This window comes from Pteropus medius, unplaced genomic scaffold (genome assembly GCF_902729225.1).
Source record: "Pteropus medius unplaced genomic scaffold, Ma_sr-lr_union100, whole genome shotgun sequence".
Lineage (NCBI taxonomy): Eukaryota > Metazoa > Chordata > Mammalia > Chiroptera > Pteropodidae > Pteropus > Pteropus medius.
In genome coordinates, this window is record NW_024343732.1 from 4,838,003 (window position 1) to 4,859,799 (window position 21,797).

The window sequence follows — 21,797 nt, forward strand, 5'->3', positions numbered from 1 at the left end:
TTTTTAGCAGAGAAAGGTTGTTTCAGCTACAGATGGGGCTTGAGAAAACAGGAAGAAGGATGGAAAAACAAAGTATACTTGTCTAAGGAGTAGAGAGGATGGGTGAACTAGAAGTGTCAGAAAATCGAGAGGTAAAATGAAAAGAGGAGAAAGAAGGATGGCTGAAAACTGCTAGAGCAGCTGACAGTGACTCCACGAAGGGGACTGCAAGGTTATTATGATGGCTTGTGTTTTTTAAAAAACCTAAAGCTTGATCAGCTTATAAACATTGTGTAAAAATTATAGAAAATTCCAACATCATGCAAGTAGATATTGTAGAAAGTGAGACAGATTTGTTTTTGTCTTATTTGGAGAGATTGAAGTAAAAAAGGTGGTACAGGGATAAAGTAAATATTAAAAAGCAGTAATACGTGGAGGAGATAGAAAGGATTTTCTAAGTGTATTTCCCATCCCTGTTAATCACGCCACTTACCCAGTTAGTCACTGGCTCAGATGACAAGCCTGGGAGTCAGGCCAGGCTCTTTCCTGTTCGTCTCACTTCATATCCAGTTCTCCCAGACTCCATTCTATGGACTTTTAGTTTCTACAAAACCTTCTACTTCTCCGTCTTACTTCTTGCTTATACTATTGCAGTAGCCTCTTGCTAGGGCTATTTAATCTACTGTCCATACTGCCATCTTGATCTGTGGATAATGTGAAGGATCATTTTCGTACTTGAAATCCTTCATGAGCACTTTCTGCCCGTAGGATAGTTCCCTTCATGCTAAACCTCTAACCCTGTACAGTAGTCTCTCCTTGTTGTGGGGGGGATACATTCTAAAAACCCCCAGCGGATGCCTGAAACCATGGGTAGTACCGAACCCTATATGTACTATGTTTTTTTTCCTATACATACATATACACATACCTATGATAAAGGTTAATTTATAAATTAGACACAGTAAGAGATTAATAAGAATAATAAAATAGAAGAATTATAGTGATATACTGTAATAAAAGTTATGTGAACGTGGTCTCTCTCTCACCAGTAATCTGTAAGCATCCTTATTTGCAGTAAATGACTTGATGTCACTTGTTTCAGGGGAGCCCTTGCTGAAGTCTTTGTATGGGTTCACTGCTTTCTGGTGTAACATGCTGCCGTCAGTTGGAACACATTTTCTGTTCATGTCTTCCACTACAAATTTAATACCTTTTCCATCTTAACTACGTGCTTATATGCACTGTGGCCATAATTTTGCAGCTTGAGATGCAATCACAAAACTAGCATGAACTTTTTATTCCTTCTTCACAATTTCATGAATAGAAGATTTGTTCTTACCGTAGATCTTTGTAACCTCAGAATACAACTTTTTTTCCTTTCCTTATTAGTTGGAGAACTTTTACCTTTTCACTTAAAGGAAGCACACTGTGGCTTCTCTTTGGTGTGTCTGAATTTCCAGCATCACTACTCTTGTGCTTTGGGGTCATTATTAAGTTAAATAAGGATTAAACACAGTGGATCTGTGTAACCTAGTTGTCTACTAAGCGTCTAATGAGCAGGAAGTATCTACTGTGTGGAGACACTGGACAAAGGGAGGATTCATATCCCTGGTAGGACCAAGCGGGATGTTGCGAGATTTCATCACGCTACTCAGAATGGTGCACAATTTAAAACTTAAGAATTGTTTATGTCTGGAATTTTTCATTTAATATTTTTGGACCATGGTTGACCTCGGGTAACTGAAACCAAGGAAAGTGAAACCGTGGATAAGAGGGGACTGCTATATTACTTTCTCTTCCTCATTTCACACCCTATTCCCAAACCTGTTTTACTGCTACTTGTATTTCCCTAGAATGCCATGTCGTTTTATATATGTGAATGGGCCCGTCGCTTTACTTCTATGTAGAATCTTGCCCCCAGACTTGACTAGCCCCTATTTATTTATCTTTCAAGATTAGCTAAAAGGACTTCTAAGAAGCCTTTTCTCCTTTACTAGAAGGCTGTATAGAGTAATGGTTTTAGAATATGGGCTTTGAAGGCAAACATATATCAGGATTCAAATTCTGCCTCTTTTAGAAGCTTTAGACCTTCAGCAAATCACTTAATCTTTTTTTTTAAACCTCAGTTTCTTTATCTGGAGAAGAGGTATAATAAAACCTGGCTTACAGTATCATCGTAAGGATTAAATAAACTCCACAAAACGCAGCGATAGGCATATAGTAAGTGCTCAGTACATGCTAACCACTGTCATCATCAGTAGGGTTAGAAGTTGTCTTCTATATGCTCCCATGAGTAATCTCATTACTTTACAGAGTTCTTTAAATATTTTTATGTTCTTTGTTTACACTAAATTGTTCTCTTCAAGGGCAAGAAGTGCGCTTTCTTAATACTGAACACAGTGCCTAGCATACAGGTGTTTAGTAAATGTTCAAGCGATAAGAAGCTTATTTTATGGAAGATAGTGTAGGAAAGAGTACAGGCTCTACTAATTACTAGCTGTGCGACTTTATTATTTATTTTCCTTGCTTCAGGTTTAAAATGGAAGATAACAGTACCTACTTCAGAATTTAAAGATTGCATTTCATATTGTGTGTAAAGTACTTAGCATGGTGTCCATACTGGGTGCTTAATAAATGTTAGCTGTTCTTTATTAAATGAGTTAAGCTTCAGCCTTGGTGAGATTTGACAGCAGATTTGTTTGACTTTAAGCGGCATGTGTGAAATGAAGGTTTAAAAGTATATTGTATTTTTATATTTTTCAACCTTACTCTCCTTAACTTTTGAAAGGATTTAAATCTTAGATGCTTAATTAGAAAAATGATGAAAATTTCCTTTTCTGTAGTGTAGATAGAATTTTGGAAATCATGTATTCATAAACAAATATTTGATGACTTCCTACTACAGCAACACGTTTCTGGTTATACTTAGAAGCTTAAATACTGTCTTGAAAAGTATTCAATATAGCATATAATAGCCTCCCAAAGTGTAACAGGAAATTAGAACTATGGCCTTCCTATGGAAATATCACTGGGAAGATCAGATGACTAAATTGTAGACTACATCTGGTATGAAATGTTTGCTCCCTCACTCCATAGATTGATAATCCTTTCAAGTTTAAACTTTGACTGCTGATCAGTGGTCTAAAGAGATAAGACTTAATTTGCGCGCGCACGCGCACCTGGGGACATTTTATTCTTCTGACTTAAGGCTTTGTGGAAGTTTCAAAGTAAAATAGGATGATTTTAATGAATGGTCAGAATAATAAAGTTGAGTTCATCCATGCAAGCAAATTGGTTATTTCTGCACTGTTTTATTGAAAACATATGATGTCACTGTAAAGTTATTGTTTCTGTCAGACTATCACTGATAGTGGTTATTACTTAATTGGTTCTAGGAGGGCCAGTTTCTAATATGTTGAAAATGAGTTCTGTAACTATCAAAGAACAGAGGAAATGATCTCAAAGCTGTATCACATCATTAAAATAAAATTACTTGTTCTAATAGCTTCTGAAAGGATATGAAAGGTACACATGACTTTCAGTAATAATGTATAATATAACCCCTTCAGCAGTGTTTAACTGGTTTATGATTGGAAAGGCAGGTGAGTAGATTAGGAAATAAGCCTGCAGAAGTAGGGCAGGCTTGCTGGCTTAAAATAGGAATGAAAGCAGGGTTATTTGCAGTGAACAGAGAGAGCTATTTAGGTAAATCCTGGTGTCCCACGAGGGTAAGGCCACACAGTAATCTAAAAATAATAGTTTATAGGCCAGTAACTTTTAAAGTTAATTTTTCACACTTACTGCAGAATTAATGTGGTCATCGCCAATGTGGCCTTCCTCTTTTATGCAAATCTGCATCAGATGTTAGGTATTTTTACCTGAAAATTTGTATCATTTGTGTAGTGGATGTATATTGTAGCAGTATACAGAATTAAATTTGACATGAAAAAGCTGCAGAATTTCTTCAGTGCACTTTAGAAACTTAGTTTCAAAAATTTATTAAATTTTTATTTCGATAATTATAGATTCACAGGATATTGCAAAAACATGTACAGGGAAGTCCTATATCCCTTCCCCTAGGTCTCTATTCTCCAGTGCAACATCCCACACCATCACAGTACTAGATCCAGATCAAGAAATTGATATTGGCAAAATCTGTAGAGCTTATTCAGATTTCACCAGTTATACATGGACTCATATGTGTGTGTTTCTGTAGCTCTGCATTTTCACATGTGTAGCCTTGTGTAACTACCACCACAATCAAGATAACTAATTGTACCATTACCACGAGACTCTTCTGTTACTATTGCTTTGTAGCCACACCCATCCCCTTCCCTTACCAGAAACTTAGTTTTATAGTTTGGTCATTATTTCGAATCATGGACAAACCTGGTTTGTTTAGGGAATTGCTTCTGAGTTGGGAGAATTGTAAAATAATTTTTATTGAAATACAAGTAATCTAATAACAATTGACTAATGGTAAACAGCTAGGTTAAAATGCGTTAGCAGTTTGGGAGCACTGAAAACTTTTTTAGATGAATATGTATATGTCGATTCTCAGCTCTGGTTACCAACCAGAATCACTTGTGGAGCTTAAAACAAAACAAAACAAAACATGGGTGTGTTGGCTCCATTCCAGATCAAGATGGAAAACAATGCTGAGTATAAGAATGCAAGTTGCCAAAAAATACACAGTATGATAACTGTTTATGTAAAGCATTTAAATTGCTATATTGTGTATAGATATATTTTGTAACAAAATTATATACATGTAGGAAGGATATACAATTACTAATGACCTCTGGGGAGGATGGAATAGGATGGAGGCTGTCTTCATTTTAATTCTTAAAAAATATTTGAAACCTATATGGCAAACTTAATATTTTTAAAACTACATAGTAGGTACATGGATGGATGTTTGTAGTATTTATATTATTTCCTTACCATTTTATGTAAAATTACTTTTTGAAATAATTACATTAAAATATTCATACATACAGTATATTACATATGTGTCTGGAATTTCCTCTTTTCTCATTTTAGTATACTTTCTGTTTATTTTATTTTGACGCCCGGAGTGGAGTGCTACTGTAACAAATATCTAAAAATGTGATAGTAGCTTTGGAACTTCCAGGAGACTCAGCTTAAGTCTCAACCCTCTGACGCCCTTCCTTGATTTCTGTAGGGATCACTGATATCCCCTTTATAATCTTGCATACTTACAGTCTGAGCCATTCAATGAATTTCTTAACTGTTCTGTGTTGTTTCCATTATATCTTGTTTTACAAGAATTATTTTTTCTGCTTAAATAGACCATAAAGTTCTTCAAGGTAGAGGCCATGTGTTAAAATTGTATAATCTACGTGTTACCTACACAGTGTGAACATGTAGTAGGTGGCAGATAAATATTGAATTATTTAACATGGAATATAATTATTTCCCTAGTATTTTTAAATTTTACTCAAAGAATCCTACCAGTTGTCTCCCATAGATTTAGAACTTCTGATTTTAACGAATACTACCATTATCCAGGATTCTAGGAAGACTAGCTATAGAAATTTAGATCTATTCAGTTATCCAATGTCTTGTTTTTCAGTTAGTAACATACAATCTGTCAGCATTTAAAAGGATGACACTGGGTAATTAATTAGACTTGAATTGTAAAGCTCCCTAACTGGTGGTGTTGGAGATGAAGCTGAAATGTCAGTTTCATAAAGAAATAGGAGGAGTTGGTGATTGTACTCACAGTCTTTCCTAGCATTTATTATTAGGAAAAGAGAATGGTAGTTCTATTTGTGATCAGTGAATTTCTTCAAAGTTTGCTGCTTCTAAATTGAAGTGAGGTCAGCAACAGTAAGTGGAATGATAACAGAATAAAATGCTTCATTACTATGAAGAACAGTACAGTTTCAACATGTGGGATTGTATGTTTCACATATTGAAGTTGACACCAGGAAGATAAATTTAGTGATTTTTTATTTTTTTAAATCTCTGTTATCTTTTAAGATAGAGCTACAAGTTTCTTGCCATTCTCTTACGCAAACCAAGTGTAAAGTATTTATTACAAACAGTATTTGAAGTCCTGAAGTTTTTTGATGAATTTTTTGCATGTCTGTGTGAGAATTAGAGTGGGTTCAAGATAACCACTAATAATCACTTCACTGTCCTCACTCCGTTATGTGTTTTGTGTGTAGGGGGAAGGGTGTGGGTATAAGAGACACTTATAGCTAGTTTTATCTAGAATTGTATGAAATCCTTTTGTTCTCATGAGAGTATATCTTGCATGTGAGTGTTATTTGTTCTGTGTGATGCCTGTATAGTTCTCATTTGAACTTAAACTTTAGTGGCCTCTCAGAGAGATAATTTTTGTTCTAACCCATGATTATTACTTTGATTTATGTGTTAAGAAGAAGTATTAGAGATTATTTGGTAAAGCAGTATAGCAAAAAAGGATAAGAGCTTAGTCTTTGGAATCAGCTTACCTGGGATCAAGCTTCAGCTCCTCCATCCTTGTTGTGAGATGTTAGAGAAATTTTCTAGCTTCCTTAAATGTTGGTTTCCATATCTGTCAGATGGGATCATAATACTTCATAGAGTGTTCTTAGGTTACGTGAGAGAATATATGTAAAGACTTTAGCATAATGCCATTATGTAGTTAGCATACAACCAGTAAACATTATGATCACTATTATTATTGCAACTGCAGTTAAGAAAATTGAAACTTAAAATATATTGAAAAGCATTTCGTGGATATCGTAGTTTTGACAATTTAGCAGAACATAAATAATTTAGTATCAGAGATTTTAATTAATTTGTATTAGCTAAGTGAATGTATTAATAAAAAGAATAACACATCATTACCAAGTAGGGTTTATCCCAGGAATGAAAGGTTGGTTTAAGATTTGAAAATCAATGTAATCCACCATATTAACAAAATAAAGTAGAAAACACAATGCATATGATTACTCCAATAGATTCAGAAAAAGCATTTGATAAAAATTCAACACCTCATTTATGATTTAAGCAAACAGATCTCTCAGAAAACTAGGAATGGGGGTAACTTTCTCAGCTGACAATCAACTGTGAAAAGCCTACAGCTAATATCATACTTAACGATAAAATATTGAATGCTTTTCCCCTAATATTAGGAATAAGGCAAGGATGACTTTGCTTGCCACTTCTCTTCAGCATTGTAAATAGTAGTCTTAGTAGCTGTTGTAACTAGTAGCCATTGAAATAAGGCAAGAAATGGAACTAAAAGGCATACAGATTGGAAAGGAGGAAGTAAAACTGTCTTTATTTGAAAATTGCGAGATCGTTTAGAAAATCCTAAGGAATCTATAAGATAAACATTAGTAATTGAATGTAACAAGATCAAAGGATACCAAGTAAATATACAAAAATCAATTGTGTTTTTATATACTATTAGCAAACAATTGGGAAATTAAATTTTTAAAAATTTCACTTACAATATTACCAAAAAAACCAAAATACTTAGGAATAAATTTAACAAATATGTGTAAAATCTCTTCACTGAAAAAAACCACAGGACATTGCTGAGAGAAATGTATAAATATAGAGAAAGTTATAGCATGTTTATGGATCACACAATACAATATTGTCAAGATGTCAATTCTCCAAATAGATTTATAGATACAATACATTCTCCATCAAAATCCCAATAGAATTTTTCAATAGAAATTGGTAAGCTGATTCTAAAATTTAAATGGAAATGAAAAAGATTGAGAATAAGCAAACCAATTTTAAGAAAGAAGAACAAATTTGAAGGACTCACACTATCTGATTACTATAAAGCTACAATAAAAATAAAATAAATTTTAAAAAGCTACAATAGTCAAGATAGTGTGGGACTGGCGAAAGGATAGACAAATAGAAATAGAGTCCAGAAGTAGACCCACAGATAAATGGTCAAATGATTTTTGACAAAGCAACTCAGCAGTAGAAAAATAAACTTTGCAGTAAATGGTGTTGGAACAACTAGATATCCATGTGGAAAAAAAATGAAATCTGCACTTACCCTACACAAAAATCAATTGATGATGGATCATAGAACTAAATGTAAAAGCTAAAATGGTTACCATCTTTATAAACTTGTAAAAGAAAACACAGGAGAAATCTTTGTGACCTTTGGTTAGACAGTTTTCTTAAGTCACAAAAAGTATGCACCATGAAAACTGGCAGTTGTACTTGATCAAATTAAAATCTATTGTTCTTCTAAATACATTTTGTTAGAAAATGAAAAGACTAGCCACAGACTGAGAGGAAATATATATGTCTTACAGAGAACTGGTATAAAGAATATATAAAGAACTAATAAGACAATAACCAACAGAATTAAAAGATGAACAAAAAATTTGAACAGGCAAGTCACAAATGAAGATATACAAATGGCCAATAGCATACAAGAAGATATTCAATGTCATTACCAATTGGGGAAATGCAAATTAAAACCAAAATGAAATCCCACTACTCAACCATAGAATGGCTGAAATGAAAAAGCCTATTACCAAGTTTTGACAAGGATGTGGAGTGACTGCAACTCTCATACACTGATGGTGGGACTGTAAAGTTGTAAACTACTTGGGAAAATTATTTGGCAGTCTCTTAATATGTTAATTATATACCTCCCATACTACCTTGGCATTCCAGCCCTAGGTATTTACCCAAGAGAAATGAAAACATAGAATTTATACAAAATATTTATAGCAGCGTTAGTCATATAGCCAAAACCAGGAAATATTCAACAGATAAATGGATAACCATAATATGGTGTACCCTCACAGTGGAGTACTACTCAGCAATAAAAAAAAATAAAAGCTGCCGATAAATGCAACAGCACGGATGAACTGTCCTTAGTGAAAAAAGCCAGACACGAAAAACTATATATAGTTCCATATATATAAAACTAGAAAGTGTACATTTATTTGTATTGACAGTGGTTGCCTGGTGCTGGGGTTAGAAGAGAAGATATTTGGTGAGTAATGGAAGTTTTCTGTATCTTGATTGTGGTGGTGTTTTGACAAATATATATATATATCTCCAAACTTATCAGATTGTATACTTTAGTGGATATGGTTTATTGTACCTTAGTAAACCTCAGTAAAGCTTATTTTTTAAAAAATTATGGAAGCTATACTGTAAAATCAATACACAGTTTAGTGCAAATGACTTACTTTGGCAAAAATGAGATTGCAGGTTGATGGGCTACTGCCCAATTGAATTGAAAGCCTGAAAGAAGGAAATAAATGGAGACTCCCTGTGAACTAGGGATTAGTAGTTTGCTTTAGAAGGATAATGAAATACTGCATGTAATTGAAATATGCCTCCTTTTAAAAGTATGCTTTAGGGAAAAAAAAATATTGGCTCTCAATGGCTAGATTTAATATGTGGTTGTAATTTTAGTCATCTTTTATACTTAAAGAACTGCTCATACAGACAAAAAGAAAAAGGAACAAAGGGTATGATGTTTATAGATAATTTACAAATGGATAAATTCAAACGGCCAATAACCATATAAGCTCATACAAGTATGAACAAAGATATTTTTACCACATGATTCATAAAATAATGCAAAAAAATAAAAAAGAATAATCAGTGTTTAATAATAGCAGATTAGTTAGATATATTATCTCCATGATGCAGATTCTGAAAATTAAATTGTAGAATATTTGTTGGTGAGAAATTTTTAGTAGTTTAATATGAAGTTCAAAAGACAGATTATGAGGTTGTCTAGTATAAGTGATTATAAAATAATATATTTAAATATTAAAAATATTAAGGTACACACCAAAATTTTAACAGTGATTATCTTTGGCTGATGGCATTCTAAAAAATTTGTTTTTGTTTTTTGGTAGTTATTTTGTGTGTGCTGTTTAGTTTTTTAAAAATTATTTTGCATTGAGTATAGAGTATCTTTGATTTAGAGCTATTTTTATAGAAAGAAAGAGTAGTTTGAAAATTATCACAAGGTGGATAATTGATACTACATGGATATTCATTATGCTGTTCTTTGTTTTTTCATAAATTCTGTGAGAATTTCAAAAAAGTTTTAAAATAGCCTTAAACCTTTGCTTTATTTACAGCATGGTATAAGCCATGTTTATCAAGCTTAGCTTCATTTATAAGGTTATTTAATGACAGGTTAAAGGCCTTTAAATTTGATTTTAATAAACACATAGTGTAATAGAAATTGGTTCACATTAGATAGAAAGCTAATTATCACCTCTAACTGCTGGCTGATTTAGACTTAATTATCTAACAAGAAGAGATTTTGAATTTTGACACAAAGATCTGTTGATGATGTACTGATGATTTTTTTAATAGTCTGTAATCTTTCCAACAGGGGGTGTTTTTTCCTCTCTGCTGACATCCAGCAGTACCCTGATTTTTGAGTGAGTTAACAGCTGGATTGGATGTGGGTAGTATGTATTACTGTTGAGTGAATTTCTGTTGATTATAATAGAGTTATATACATTTCTAAATTCTAATTTTATTTATTTGAATAGGTAATACAATAACATGGCATAACATTTTAAAAGATATGTAGCTGAAGGGCGTCTTCTTATCCCTAACTCTAGGCTGTCAGGTCCCTGCCATGGGGATGTGTTCCAGAGACCACGAGGAACACATCAATAGTCAAAGATAAGTTGTAGTCATTTAGCTTGCTGCAGCATGGAATAACACACCAGAATAACTGTGGGACATCTCAGAAGAGGGAGTTAGAAAAGGGGATATATAGGGTCTTAAGAGATGGCGTTAGTCATAGAGTGATTTTAGAATGGAAATTGCTCTGGGCAGGGATGGGCTAGAATATATAATTTAGTTGAGTTACTGGAATAGTCAATGGTTTTATCTTCAGAACACATGAGTCCTTGAGGAGTTACTGTCAGTCAGTGTACCTATGGTATTGGAACATAATGAGCTGGTGTTAAAAAGGTTTGAGCTCTGTAATGCACATGTGGTTTGGTTTGGTTCAGTTATCTATTTCACAAGTCATAGTGTTTTTCTGAGTGTTTGTGAGCAATTTGTAGTTTCTGTTTCAATTCTCAGTCTCTGCTTCTGATCATTTGTTAACTAAGCTGGAGGAATTACCATTTAGGGGAAGCGATCTGAACCATTATTAGACAGGTTGTGAATGTTTCTCAAGTTTTTAATGGTAGTAATTTTGACCTCCATAAGCACCAGCCCATTTTGTTCTTTTTCTTGAATGATCATTTATTGAATTATCTGACATGATAGTGGCAGACGACAACATTTAAGACCCTGGGGATCACACACACAACATCTGCCACAGACAAAACCTCAAACAAGAATTATTGTTAAAGTTTGAAATAATACCCCATGTATCCCATGTCTATTTGGACCTTCTTTTGGTAACCAAGTCATTTTTTCCCTTTTAATTTGGATATGGATTATTCACCTTTGCCAGTGTCTGAAAAATTAGTCCTGTGTTTGGTGATTGTTAAGGATAAAGGTCTTGATAATACTAAGAATGAAGGACAGGGTATTTATTTATAGTCTAGAATCTTGAACCAGCAGATAGAAAGAAGAGCCAAGAGCATAAAGGACAAAATCATGCAAAGTGCATGATAATCAGTGGCTTCTGGCATCTGGGAGGATGTGTTCTGATCTTGGATGTAAACAGTCTGTTCACATTGTCTTTCTTCTGCTTTTGGACCAAAACGGTACTGGAAATCCTGGCCCAGCCACAGTGTTTGTCTATAGCAATGATGTCAGCAATACACATGATTAATTCTCTGTAGTATCAATAGTTAGGAGTGCGTGGTACGTACCTTTATAGAAGTTCTTTTGATATGTCTCCACAAGGCTCAATTTCTGATCTTTAGATTATAGCTGGGAATTTTAGGGTGAATATAAGGAAGAATCAGAAACCACTTGTGGATGTAGAGACTATAGGCTTTAGTTAATTTGTTATATTAACCAACCTTATCAGAGTGGAAGAGATGCAATCTTTTATTAAAGTAAAGTACATAATCAGTTTTATAAGTCACTGATTTTTCCGAAGGTAAGAACATGTTATGAACAGAGAGGACATTTACAAATCTCCAGTCCTTTGATTTATCCTATGAAATGTATTATGAATTTCACAAATCCAAGCTTATTTAAACGTAGAGATAACCTTTTTGTAAATAGCTACCGTGTTCATCTTTGTATATAAACGTATGTTTCCTTTAACCTGAAAGATGCACAAACATTGAAGCATATTTACTTTTAACACATTTTACTTACACATGATTAACTTAGGAAGGCAGAACTTTTCTTTTTATGTATTAAGGTTTTTTTTAACCCAATTTTAATAAAGCAAAGAGCTCTCACAATATTTTTGAGTTAATTAAAAGTCAGAGAATGCCAAACAAAACAAATAGTTTCTATAATCCTTTAAAAACATTTTTTTAATAAGGGTAGGGACCAAATCTTTGTGTTACATGATGGTCATTTAGTATGAACCCAAAGATATTGTAGGTGTGAGAAATATCTTAATAGTTTTATCATTCTGAATTTGGAGGACAAAAGCAAGAGAATTGTCAAGTGACTGACAAGACATGTCATGACTATCCAAAGGTAAGAAATAATTACAGGCAGTATCTTTAAAAACATAGCGACAAGTGACAGTGATTGTTAGGAATGTTAACTTTTTTCCAAATGAAAAGAATGTAAAAAAAAGATTTTTGAGTATGTCAAAAAGCACAGAGAGTTAACAGAATACTTCACTGGTTTAGGAAAGGTCTTATCTGAATAAGAATTATTTTGCTGTTTTTAACAGAAAATAAAATTTTAGTTTTACTCCGTTTATTATTCTTGAAAGAATTTGCATTAAAAGGAGCTATAAAAGCCTTTATCCCTTATGATCAACCTCTCACATTTGGCCACTTTTGTAAAAAATTTTACATAGTTTATTTCTCCCTTCACATTCATTTTTTGTAGTTATTACAAACCCAGACAAATAAAGTGTAGTTACTCACTATATTATTTCACATCTTGGCACAAGCAGAAAAATTTCCCCCAGCTTTATTGAGATATAATTGACACATAACATTGTGTAAGTTTAAGGTGTCCGGTACATTGATTTGACACACATATATTGCAAAATGATCACCACCATAGCACTAGCTAACAACATATTAACACAGACATTTCTTAAGATGGAATTATTCTCTTTGGTCCTAGATAAGCAAAAACACATGTACATTCACATTCTCCTGTGTTCACACACATCTGAAGGAATAGAAATCTCTCAAAATCAGTACAATGGAAAGACATCGTTACAGTTAAAGGTTGAGTGAGAGAGAAATTCTGAGGGTGTTAGAAATTCCCGCCACCTGAGCAATCTTCTAACTTCCAGGGAGTCACACACTTAAGTATTAACTAATCTCTCATTTCTTTTTAAGATTATGCCAATAAGCCTTTTCCAAGTTTTGCATTTCTTAGGCACATCAAAATGTGGATAGTCAATAGAGATCAGGGAGGCCTACACAAGCCTGAGTTCTGTAAATGCTCTTTTTATCCTGGGGTTTGGGGAATCTTTTAGGGAGTCAGTTTTAGAATTTGAATTGTATTTGGAAGCTCTCTCATATTAAAGAGTGCAGATATTCAGATATTCAGATATTCAGAATTGTTTCCTTTTTTGCTTTAAGATGCCTCTCAAATAAACAATCTTGTTCATGTTAAAAGTTCCCCAAGAGGTCGTTTGTAATCCAAACTTTATTGGTGAAATGATGCCATTTGTTGAGTTATAATCTGGAAATGTGAAGGAAGCAGATAGTGGTGGTACAGAGAAGACACAGATTCATACTGAGAAAACTCCATGTGACCTGCAGCAGTTGGTAAAGATGACGCTTTTGCAATCAAGTGTCTCCAGAAGACATGGAGTGACACCACAGATCACCTGTCATCAATTGAGGAACAATCAGAACCTCAGCTCCAGGCAGACAGAATAAAGCAAAACACTTCCCAGGATTATAAAGAAAAGTCCTTAAGAAGGTTTAGAAAAAGCGACTGAGTGCAAAGTTTGCCTTAAATTTGCCTGAACTTGTCAGTCTTTGGGGCTGGCTGGAAGGGAGTTGTTGGGCCATGCCTGTGGACTTCCTCTTGTAGATGAATGACACTTGAGATACTGAACAAGCAGAGATGATAGGAATGCTGTTAATTAGGTAGAAGCCAAATTTCACTCACAAGCAGTACAATCTGATAAGACTTAAAGTCAGAGGACCCAAATATCACCTTGACCCTGAAGTGCTCAATAAAATTATTGAAGCTCAGATACCTCACTGTCAGGCAGAGTGGCCTTGAGCAGCTAGAAATCAAGTGATCTCATATGTGCACATTATTACAAAGTCATGGGTCTCCCCAGAAACAAGATCAGCAGAATTTTAATGGAAGTGCCAGTTGTTAAATTGTAGGACACCCCAAAACCACCTACCAAAGACCATTAAGGATTTATTTGTAGTAAAAAAAAAAAAAAGTTTATTTAACTTGCTGCAAAAAGCAAGAGACCTAGAGTACTTGGGGATCTTCTCAAAAGGGCAGGCAGTTAGGATAGGCATCATTGGGTGCTGCTGTCAGATTAGGGACTTCGATTTTAGGGTGGAAGTTTGTAATCTGGGCAAGGATTAGTTAGAATTTGTAAACTAGATGAGTTGCTAGAACTCATGAAATTTTAGTGTTAGACCAGATCTAGTATTTGTGTAGAGTTAATGTTAAATTAGTTTGCCTGAGGCCTTGGAACATAAGGGTCTGAAGGGTCTGATGTTAGAGTTTGAGTTTAGTCTGATGCATGTTGTGGTTTGGTTTGGTTCAGTTTATCTGTTTTATGAGTCATAGTACAGTAAAGGTTATGGCTTCCGTTTAGATTCTAAGAGGCAGCTAGTGTTAGTTTCTTGTGTATATAAAAATGTATTTGTAATTGTCAAAAGGACTTAGGAAAATATTTGACTTTTAAGAATTCTGTATTAGTTTTATATTGCTGTATAACAAATTACCACAAACTTAGTGTCTTAACACCATTTTTTAGCTCACAGTTCTGTGGGTCAGAGTCCAATTGTGGCGTGGATTTCTCTGCTCAGGGCCTCAAAGGTGAAAATCAAAGTGCCCTCTTGGCTGAGTTTTCATGTGGAGGGTCTGGGGGAAGAATCTGCTTTTAAACTTTTTCCCCGTTGTTGGCAGTTTCTTGTGGTAGTAGGAATGAAGTCCCTGTATTTCTGCTGGCGGACATTCAGGGACTGGATGCATTCCTTGCTAGGTGGCCCCTTCTCCCTTCAAGCCAGCAATGGAGAATTTGCACATGGAATCTCTCTTATGTTTCAAATCTCTGAACACCTCTTACATATCTGATCTCTAGATCCAGATTAAAGGTTTTGTGTCAGACCCACCTGGATAATCTCCTTATTTAAGGTCAACTAATTGGGGACCTTAATTATGTTTGCAGACTTCCTTCACAGCAGTGCCTAGATTATTGTTTGATGGAATAACTGGGAGAAGGTGTGTGTGTACCTTGGACTAGGAATCTTGGGGAGTCTTCCTGTCTACCATCTTTCTAATGTTTTGAAGCATAAGCCACAGTTTCCTCCATGTTGTCTTAGTAACTCTTGGTTGTTTATAAGTGTAACTTAAATTTGAGGTTGAATTTTTGAATATTATGATGAGTCAGTTTGGGGTACAGCTCTGCTGATCTGAGAAAAGTCTTACCTGTTTGTATATAAAACTGATTAACATAGGAAAAGTTATTGCCAATGGGATTACCTTTTTTTTGCCCTTGGCTTCTGTTACTTTTCTTTTATAAGGTTTATAAAACTGAAAAAATTGGAATGTAGGGCAAAGCAGATATAAAAAAAACAAAACCATTTGTCATCCAAATACTTGCTTATATTTTCATTATTTTCTTCCAGTTCACTTAAAAGAATATCATTATGATCAAGTAGTTTATGAAATAGTTATACTGACTTCTTAAAAGAATATTATGATCATGTCATATATGAAATAGTTATACTGACTTCTTAAATATATATATTTAATTATAAAAGTAATATAGGGTCATTAGAGAAAGTTAAAAAATGGGAAAGTGGGAAGAATAAAATAATTTCGAATTGTCTTACCTAGAACTAATACTTGAGTATATTTCCTTACTGCCTTTTCTAATGCATTACTTAGTCACAGTTTAGATCATATTGTGCAGATTTATTTTTGAATAAACACTGGAACACTTGTAGTTTTTAAATAAGTGTCATTTGACATATTACTTACCACTTAGTAGTTTTCTTGTACCCTAACCTTTAAAAATGACTTCATTGATTCTACATGAATTTGTTTTAGATTATACATGTGCCTCTTATTTTTTAAATTTTACATATGTATGTATGATATATATCTGATCTCTAGATCCAGATTAAAGGTTTTGTGTCAGACCCACACAAATATTATCAATATTTAATAAAATAGTAAAAATCTCTATTGTCTTTCCAAATTGACTAATTCTCTGAAGGTCCCTGACAGCTGAATTTTCACTGTACCTGTATATTATCATTAATGGACCAAAGACATCAGCATTTCCACTGGCTCTTCTTTGCTTTTGCTCCTTGAGATAAGATACCCGTGGTTCTGGCATCCTTATGGAGGACAGCAGCTCAGGAGAAGAAAATGCTCCAAATAGTGGTCTTAAAAGAAACTAGAGAGTAAAACGGAGCACCATGTGCCTCCTCCCACCTCTTCTCCTGGCTCCTTATACTGACTGTAATGCCAAAATGTCTCATGTGAAGATGCAGACTGATACGGGACCTCAGCGCTGCAGTTCCCTGCTAAAACACTGATAGACTGGGCTGTCTAGCTCTGAGAATTTTTAAAGCATACAGAAAATCATTATTTGAGTTATTTGGTCCTGAAACTGGTCTGTTTTATTACTTACTGTACTTCTGCTTTTGAGGAGAGAGGGAAGGTAAAGACAAAATTTTGTTTTGTATTTTTTCTTACATAGTGTCGAAAATGTGATTTGGATGTGGTTGTCAACCATGGCAAGAGAGATTCTCATTTACCAGTGGGGTGAAAAAAAATAATTCTAGAAACATTTTGTAGGATTGAGGAGGAACTGAAATAGCTAGAGTTAAGTATTTTGCATTAAAAATTTTTTTTTAATTATTGAAGTGTAATATACAAAAGTGCACGGATCCTAAGTGTACAGCTTAATGAACATACTTGTGTAACCAGCATCCAAATCAAGAAATAGAACATTACCTAAAGTAAGTGTTGCAGTAATTTTCTTTCCAGAAGGCTCTGTCGGTGGTAAATTTTCTAGTCTCCTTGATTCTGTGAAGATCTTTCTATGACCTTCACACATTGTACAGATTATTTGATTATGTCCAAAATTTTTAAATCACAACCTTTTCTCCTTAGAATTCTATGCATATTATACCAGCGATGTTAGAAATTTAATATTCCAGAAAACAAAACCACAGACCATTGTGATTTAAGTTTTTTCCCCACAGATAGTTTACAAGCCCTATACTCTAGATCCTCTTTTTTTTTTTTCATCAGAAATTCCAAACTCCTTGTATCCATGAGGCCACAGCAGGTACCAGGGGTAAGGATATGAAGACCAGTAACTATGATTATGTGATGGCTGGTGAACAAGGGTGCTGATTATTTGAGACTAGTTTTGTCTTAGAATTCCTTTTAACCATTTTTCTATTTCACAGTAACACCATTTTTTATGTGCACAGGAGTTTCCTGGGGCACCTGTTAACAATGCAAATGCCTGTGCAGGATCCCCAAAAGTTCTGATTCCACAGATCTGGGGCCCAAGAATCTACATTTTAAACAAATATCTCATTTGATTCTAAAGAACGTTGTTCCTGGATAGGTTGTTTAAGTCAGGATACTTGAGAGTAAAGGGAGGCGCTATTAATAATTACATCAGGATAAAATAAACAGACGGAAATATCCTAGTAAACATACACAGGCATATATCTGGGGCATATATATATATATTTTAATGGAGATTTAAAGTTTAATTGGAAAGTTCCTGCTATTTCCTTTATGACCAAACGTAGCTGGATTTTCTTTAGTCTTCTCAGGATTGTGACTGATTCTGCTTTTCTATGAATCAACTTCAACGACCGTGTGTATAGAACTATCTAGTAAAAGAAGGGAGGAAGAATTCTGGGCTTCTAAACATAGCTAGGAGTAACTTGGGGAAAATAGAACCCATGTCTTTAAAGTTGAAGATTCTTTTTCCTCGATTTGACAGATATTGATTTTGTTTGCCCTAACCTAAAAACCTAGGACTCTTCTGGAACTTTCTGTTATGTATGTCCCAAGCCAATCTTAATTCCTCTTAGTGTTCTTGGCTTAGCTGTGTCCCATTTCTCTTAGCTGGGCGTAATCCTCTCAATCCATTTCAAACTTGCTTTTGTTTTCATTTAACTAAGTGACTTGTTTACTTGTTTTGTTTTAAATAAATTGTAACTATAAAATTTGAGAGAAAGAAAAAATATCTCTGAATTTCTCCTTCAGGAGCTCTTTAGGTTGTTGTCACCTCTACTTATATAACTTTTATAATATATAAGAAAAGTGTTTTCTATTTTTGTAAACTGTTCTCTGATTACATCTGAGTAGTATTAGAGGAAAATTATTTTTACTGGTAGTAATACTACTACTGGTAGAAGTCAATATCTGTGGATCTCTTGTCTCTGGTACTACCTTTGTTATGATTTTTTTTTGATGATTCCAACATATTTGATTTTATATTATTTCATGTTGTTCTTAGTTTATTGACCAGGTTCTTTGATTTACAAAGTGGGAGATTAAAAAGAAGCAGACTTTCTGTGGGGTTCATTTCAAAACTGGCAAAAGGCTGAGAATAAGAGTTTAAAAACCAAAAAAGGGTAAATTAAGCATGAAAAAGGGAATAGTTAAGTGTGGAATTTTTCATTTCTCTATTTTTTGGGGTTAAAATTTCAGAGGACTGGTTCTCTAAAGTCAACTATAAGAAATTAGGTGTCTCTCCTGGTTGAGCCTCATGTCATTTTCTCTAAAAAAAGTTTCTTTAAAGCTTATACTCTTAGTTTTGGTAATTCTTTATACTTTTTTTTATTATAAGGATTTCAATCATATTACAACAGTAGACATAACAGGATTGTGAACTTTCAAGCGAACATCACCCAGCTTCAACAGCTACTAACTCATCTATCTATACCACTGCTTATTCTCTGTCCCCCCATTGTCTTAGTATAATGTTATTATACTAAGCATATAATTTCGTCTGAAAATATTTCAGTTAAGAATCTCTAAACTATGAAAGATTTTTTGTTACTGTTAAACACAATCGTAGTACCATTACATTTTGATAAAAATTTAAGAAAACCTGTTCAGAATTAACCTTTCACCTTGTCTTGGAGATTCACCAGGTGATTAAATTACTCACCATAATATCTTATTTTGTTTGAATTTATAAATAGATTGTCCTGTTAAAATAGTATATTGATAGTCCATCCAAAGACTCATTTATTTTTCAAATCGAGATACTTTTGAGAGTGAAAGGGGACACTATTAACAATTATGCTAGGAGAGAGGTTGAAATCTAGGACTGTGCTGGGTAAACTGGGCTATATGTGGTTCCCAATTTCGAGGTAATATTGACTGGTCGAATAGCTACTATCATTTTTTCAGTGAGCTTTGAGTAGTCAAAATGAGTCCAGTGGTAACAAAGAGTATGACAACACTTACCATAGGACTTTCTTTACTTGTAAATAATGAATGGTATGGCTAAATCAAGTCTAAAATTTTAAAATGCCTATAGATTTTTGACTTGGTTCTTAATAACACTTCCAGAAAGCTAGAAGTGGAACCACCAGACATAAATCGCAAATTAAAATGAACCCCTCCTTTTAGATTTATAGACTTGTGGCTACCAGATCACAGGAGATCTAAAGTAGACTACATTATAACATAGGTAAATGGGGAAATGGTAGCCGATTTTAAAGTGTCAAAAATATTTTATTGTTAAAATTGCTAATTCACCGTGAGACTATATAAACTTTATATCCAGCATAAGATGAAGTAGTTAACCTTCTAGATTGGAAAACACAACTAGACCTCCCATATCTGTTCTTCTCAAGATTATGTTCTGTTACTATAGCAATTTATTCTCAGGAAGAGTTCCATCCTTGTAGTGGTATTTTAGTTATCAGTAGTATTTTAAGTAACTACCATTTAAGAATAAAGTATACAACTGTGATTCCCCTGATCATGAAATGACAAACTTCTGAAACACATGGTTTCCTTAAGTCAGTTCTTTGGAAGAAATAAATGCCTGTTTAGTGTCATGACTTCTTTTTCTTCATTTTCTTTGGCCAGTTTCATTTTTAACATCTTTTCCATAAATGAAAGATATTTGTATTATCTAGTTCCTTGTCTCACTTTTAGCTTATGTACCAAATCAACTTCAAATCTTTAATGTTTATATGTAAAACATTATAATTTACATATACACGTACACATCTACCTTTTAAATGACTGACTTTAACTATGGCCTTTTTAAAGATTAGAATCGATCATTTATGATATGCAGTATCTTGGATTTTTTTCCCACATAGTTCTGGTGGTATGGATAGAGAATCATGGTAATATATTAGGTTTAATTTGTTACATTAAAGGAATGTGTTCACGGTTGTTCTCTATACATTTAAGTATTTTAAATTATTTTTTTTCTCTTTCTAGCTGTCCCCTTTCCTCCAACCCAACGGCTTACTTTGAAGGAAGTGTTTGAGAATGGGAAACCTAAAATTGATGTTTTGAAAAACCATTTGGTAAAAGAAGGGCGACTGGAAGAGGAAGTAGCCTTAAAGATAATTAATGATGGGGCTGCCATCCTGAGACAAGAGAAGACTATGATAGAAGTAGATGCTCCAATCACGGGTATGAGAAGTATTTGCACGATGGCACTTAGATTTGAGCTAATTTGAGAAACGATCACAAATAACAAATATACGATAATTTTTCTAGGAGTTATGAGACAGTTTTAGGTTGTTTAGTATGTTTGTTGTTCACTGAAGAAATACAATTTACAATCGTATTTCAATTTACAATTTATAATTGTCTCATTTCCAGTAGGATTATTCAGTATTGAGAGATGGACTATAGTTATAGAGCAGTCTAGTGAAAGTGAAAGTGATTTAAACCTGCGATCCCTATTGGTGTAATGCCCTTTCTCTTCTAAGACATAATTTTCCACCTTACCCTGTCTTTTTTCCCTAGTGTGTGGTGACATTCATGGACAATTCTTTGACCTGATGAAGTTGTTTGAAGTTGGAGGATCACCTAGTAACACACGCTACCTCTTTCTGGGTGACTATGTGGACAGAGGCTATTTCAGTATAGAGGTAAAAATTAAACTGGATGTGTTGGAACTTATCATATTGTCTTTTCAAAAAAAAATTTGCTTTCCATTTTTTAGTAGAAGAAATTAAAATGAGAACACTAAATATACTATATGTGTATATGACTTTATACACATATAGTATATTTAGAATATTTATGTATTTTTGTTCCTCACTCATCTGAACGTTTCTTGAGTATCAACTTTTGACAGGCTCTGAGGATAAAATAAGGTGCATGCTATCTATAGGAGCTGGCATTCTAATAGAAAAAAAATATACTTATGAATAGATCTTTCATTCAGTATAATATGAAAGTATTTCTTTATTATCAGCAGTATTCTTTACATTAGGACCTAGCACAGTGCCTGACACATAGTAGGCACCTTATTAATATGTTGAATGAATGAATCT

The 21,797-nt window shown here is 33.8% G+C and overlaps 1 protein-coding gene across 1 annotated transcript in view; it reads left to right on the forward strand.

Moving 5' to 3' along the window:
* The window catches only part of PPP3CC (protein phosphatase 3 catalytic subunit gamma), a 70,421-nt gene that overhangs the window by 6,383 nt on the left and 42,241 nt on the right, over positions 1–21,797 (forward strand). The window contains 2 exon segments of the mRNA XM_039868082.1: positions 20,728–20,925; positions 21,265–21,389. Coding sequence (XP_039724016.1) covers positions 20,728–20,925; positions 21,265–21,389 — 323 coding nt within the window.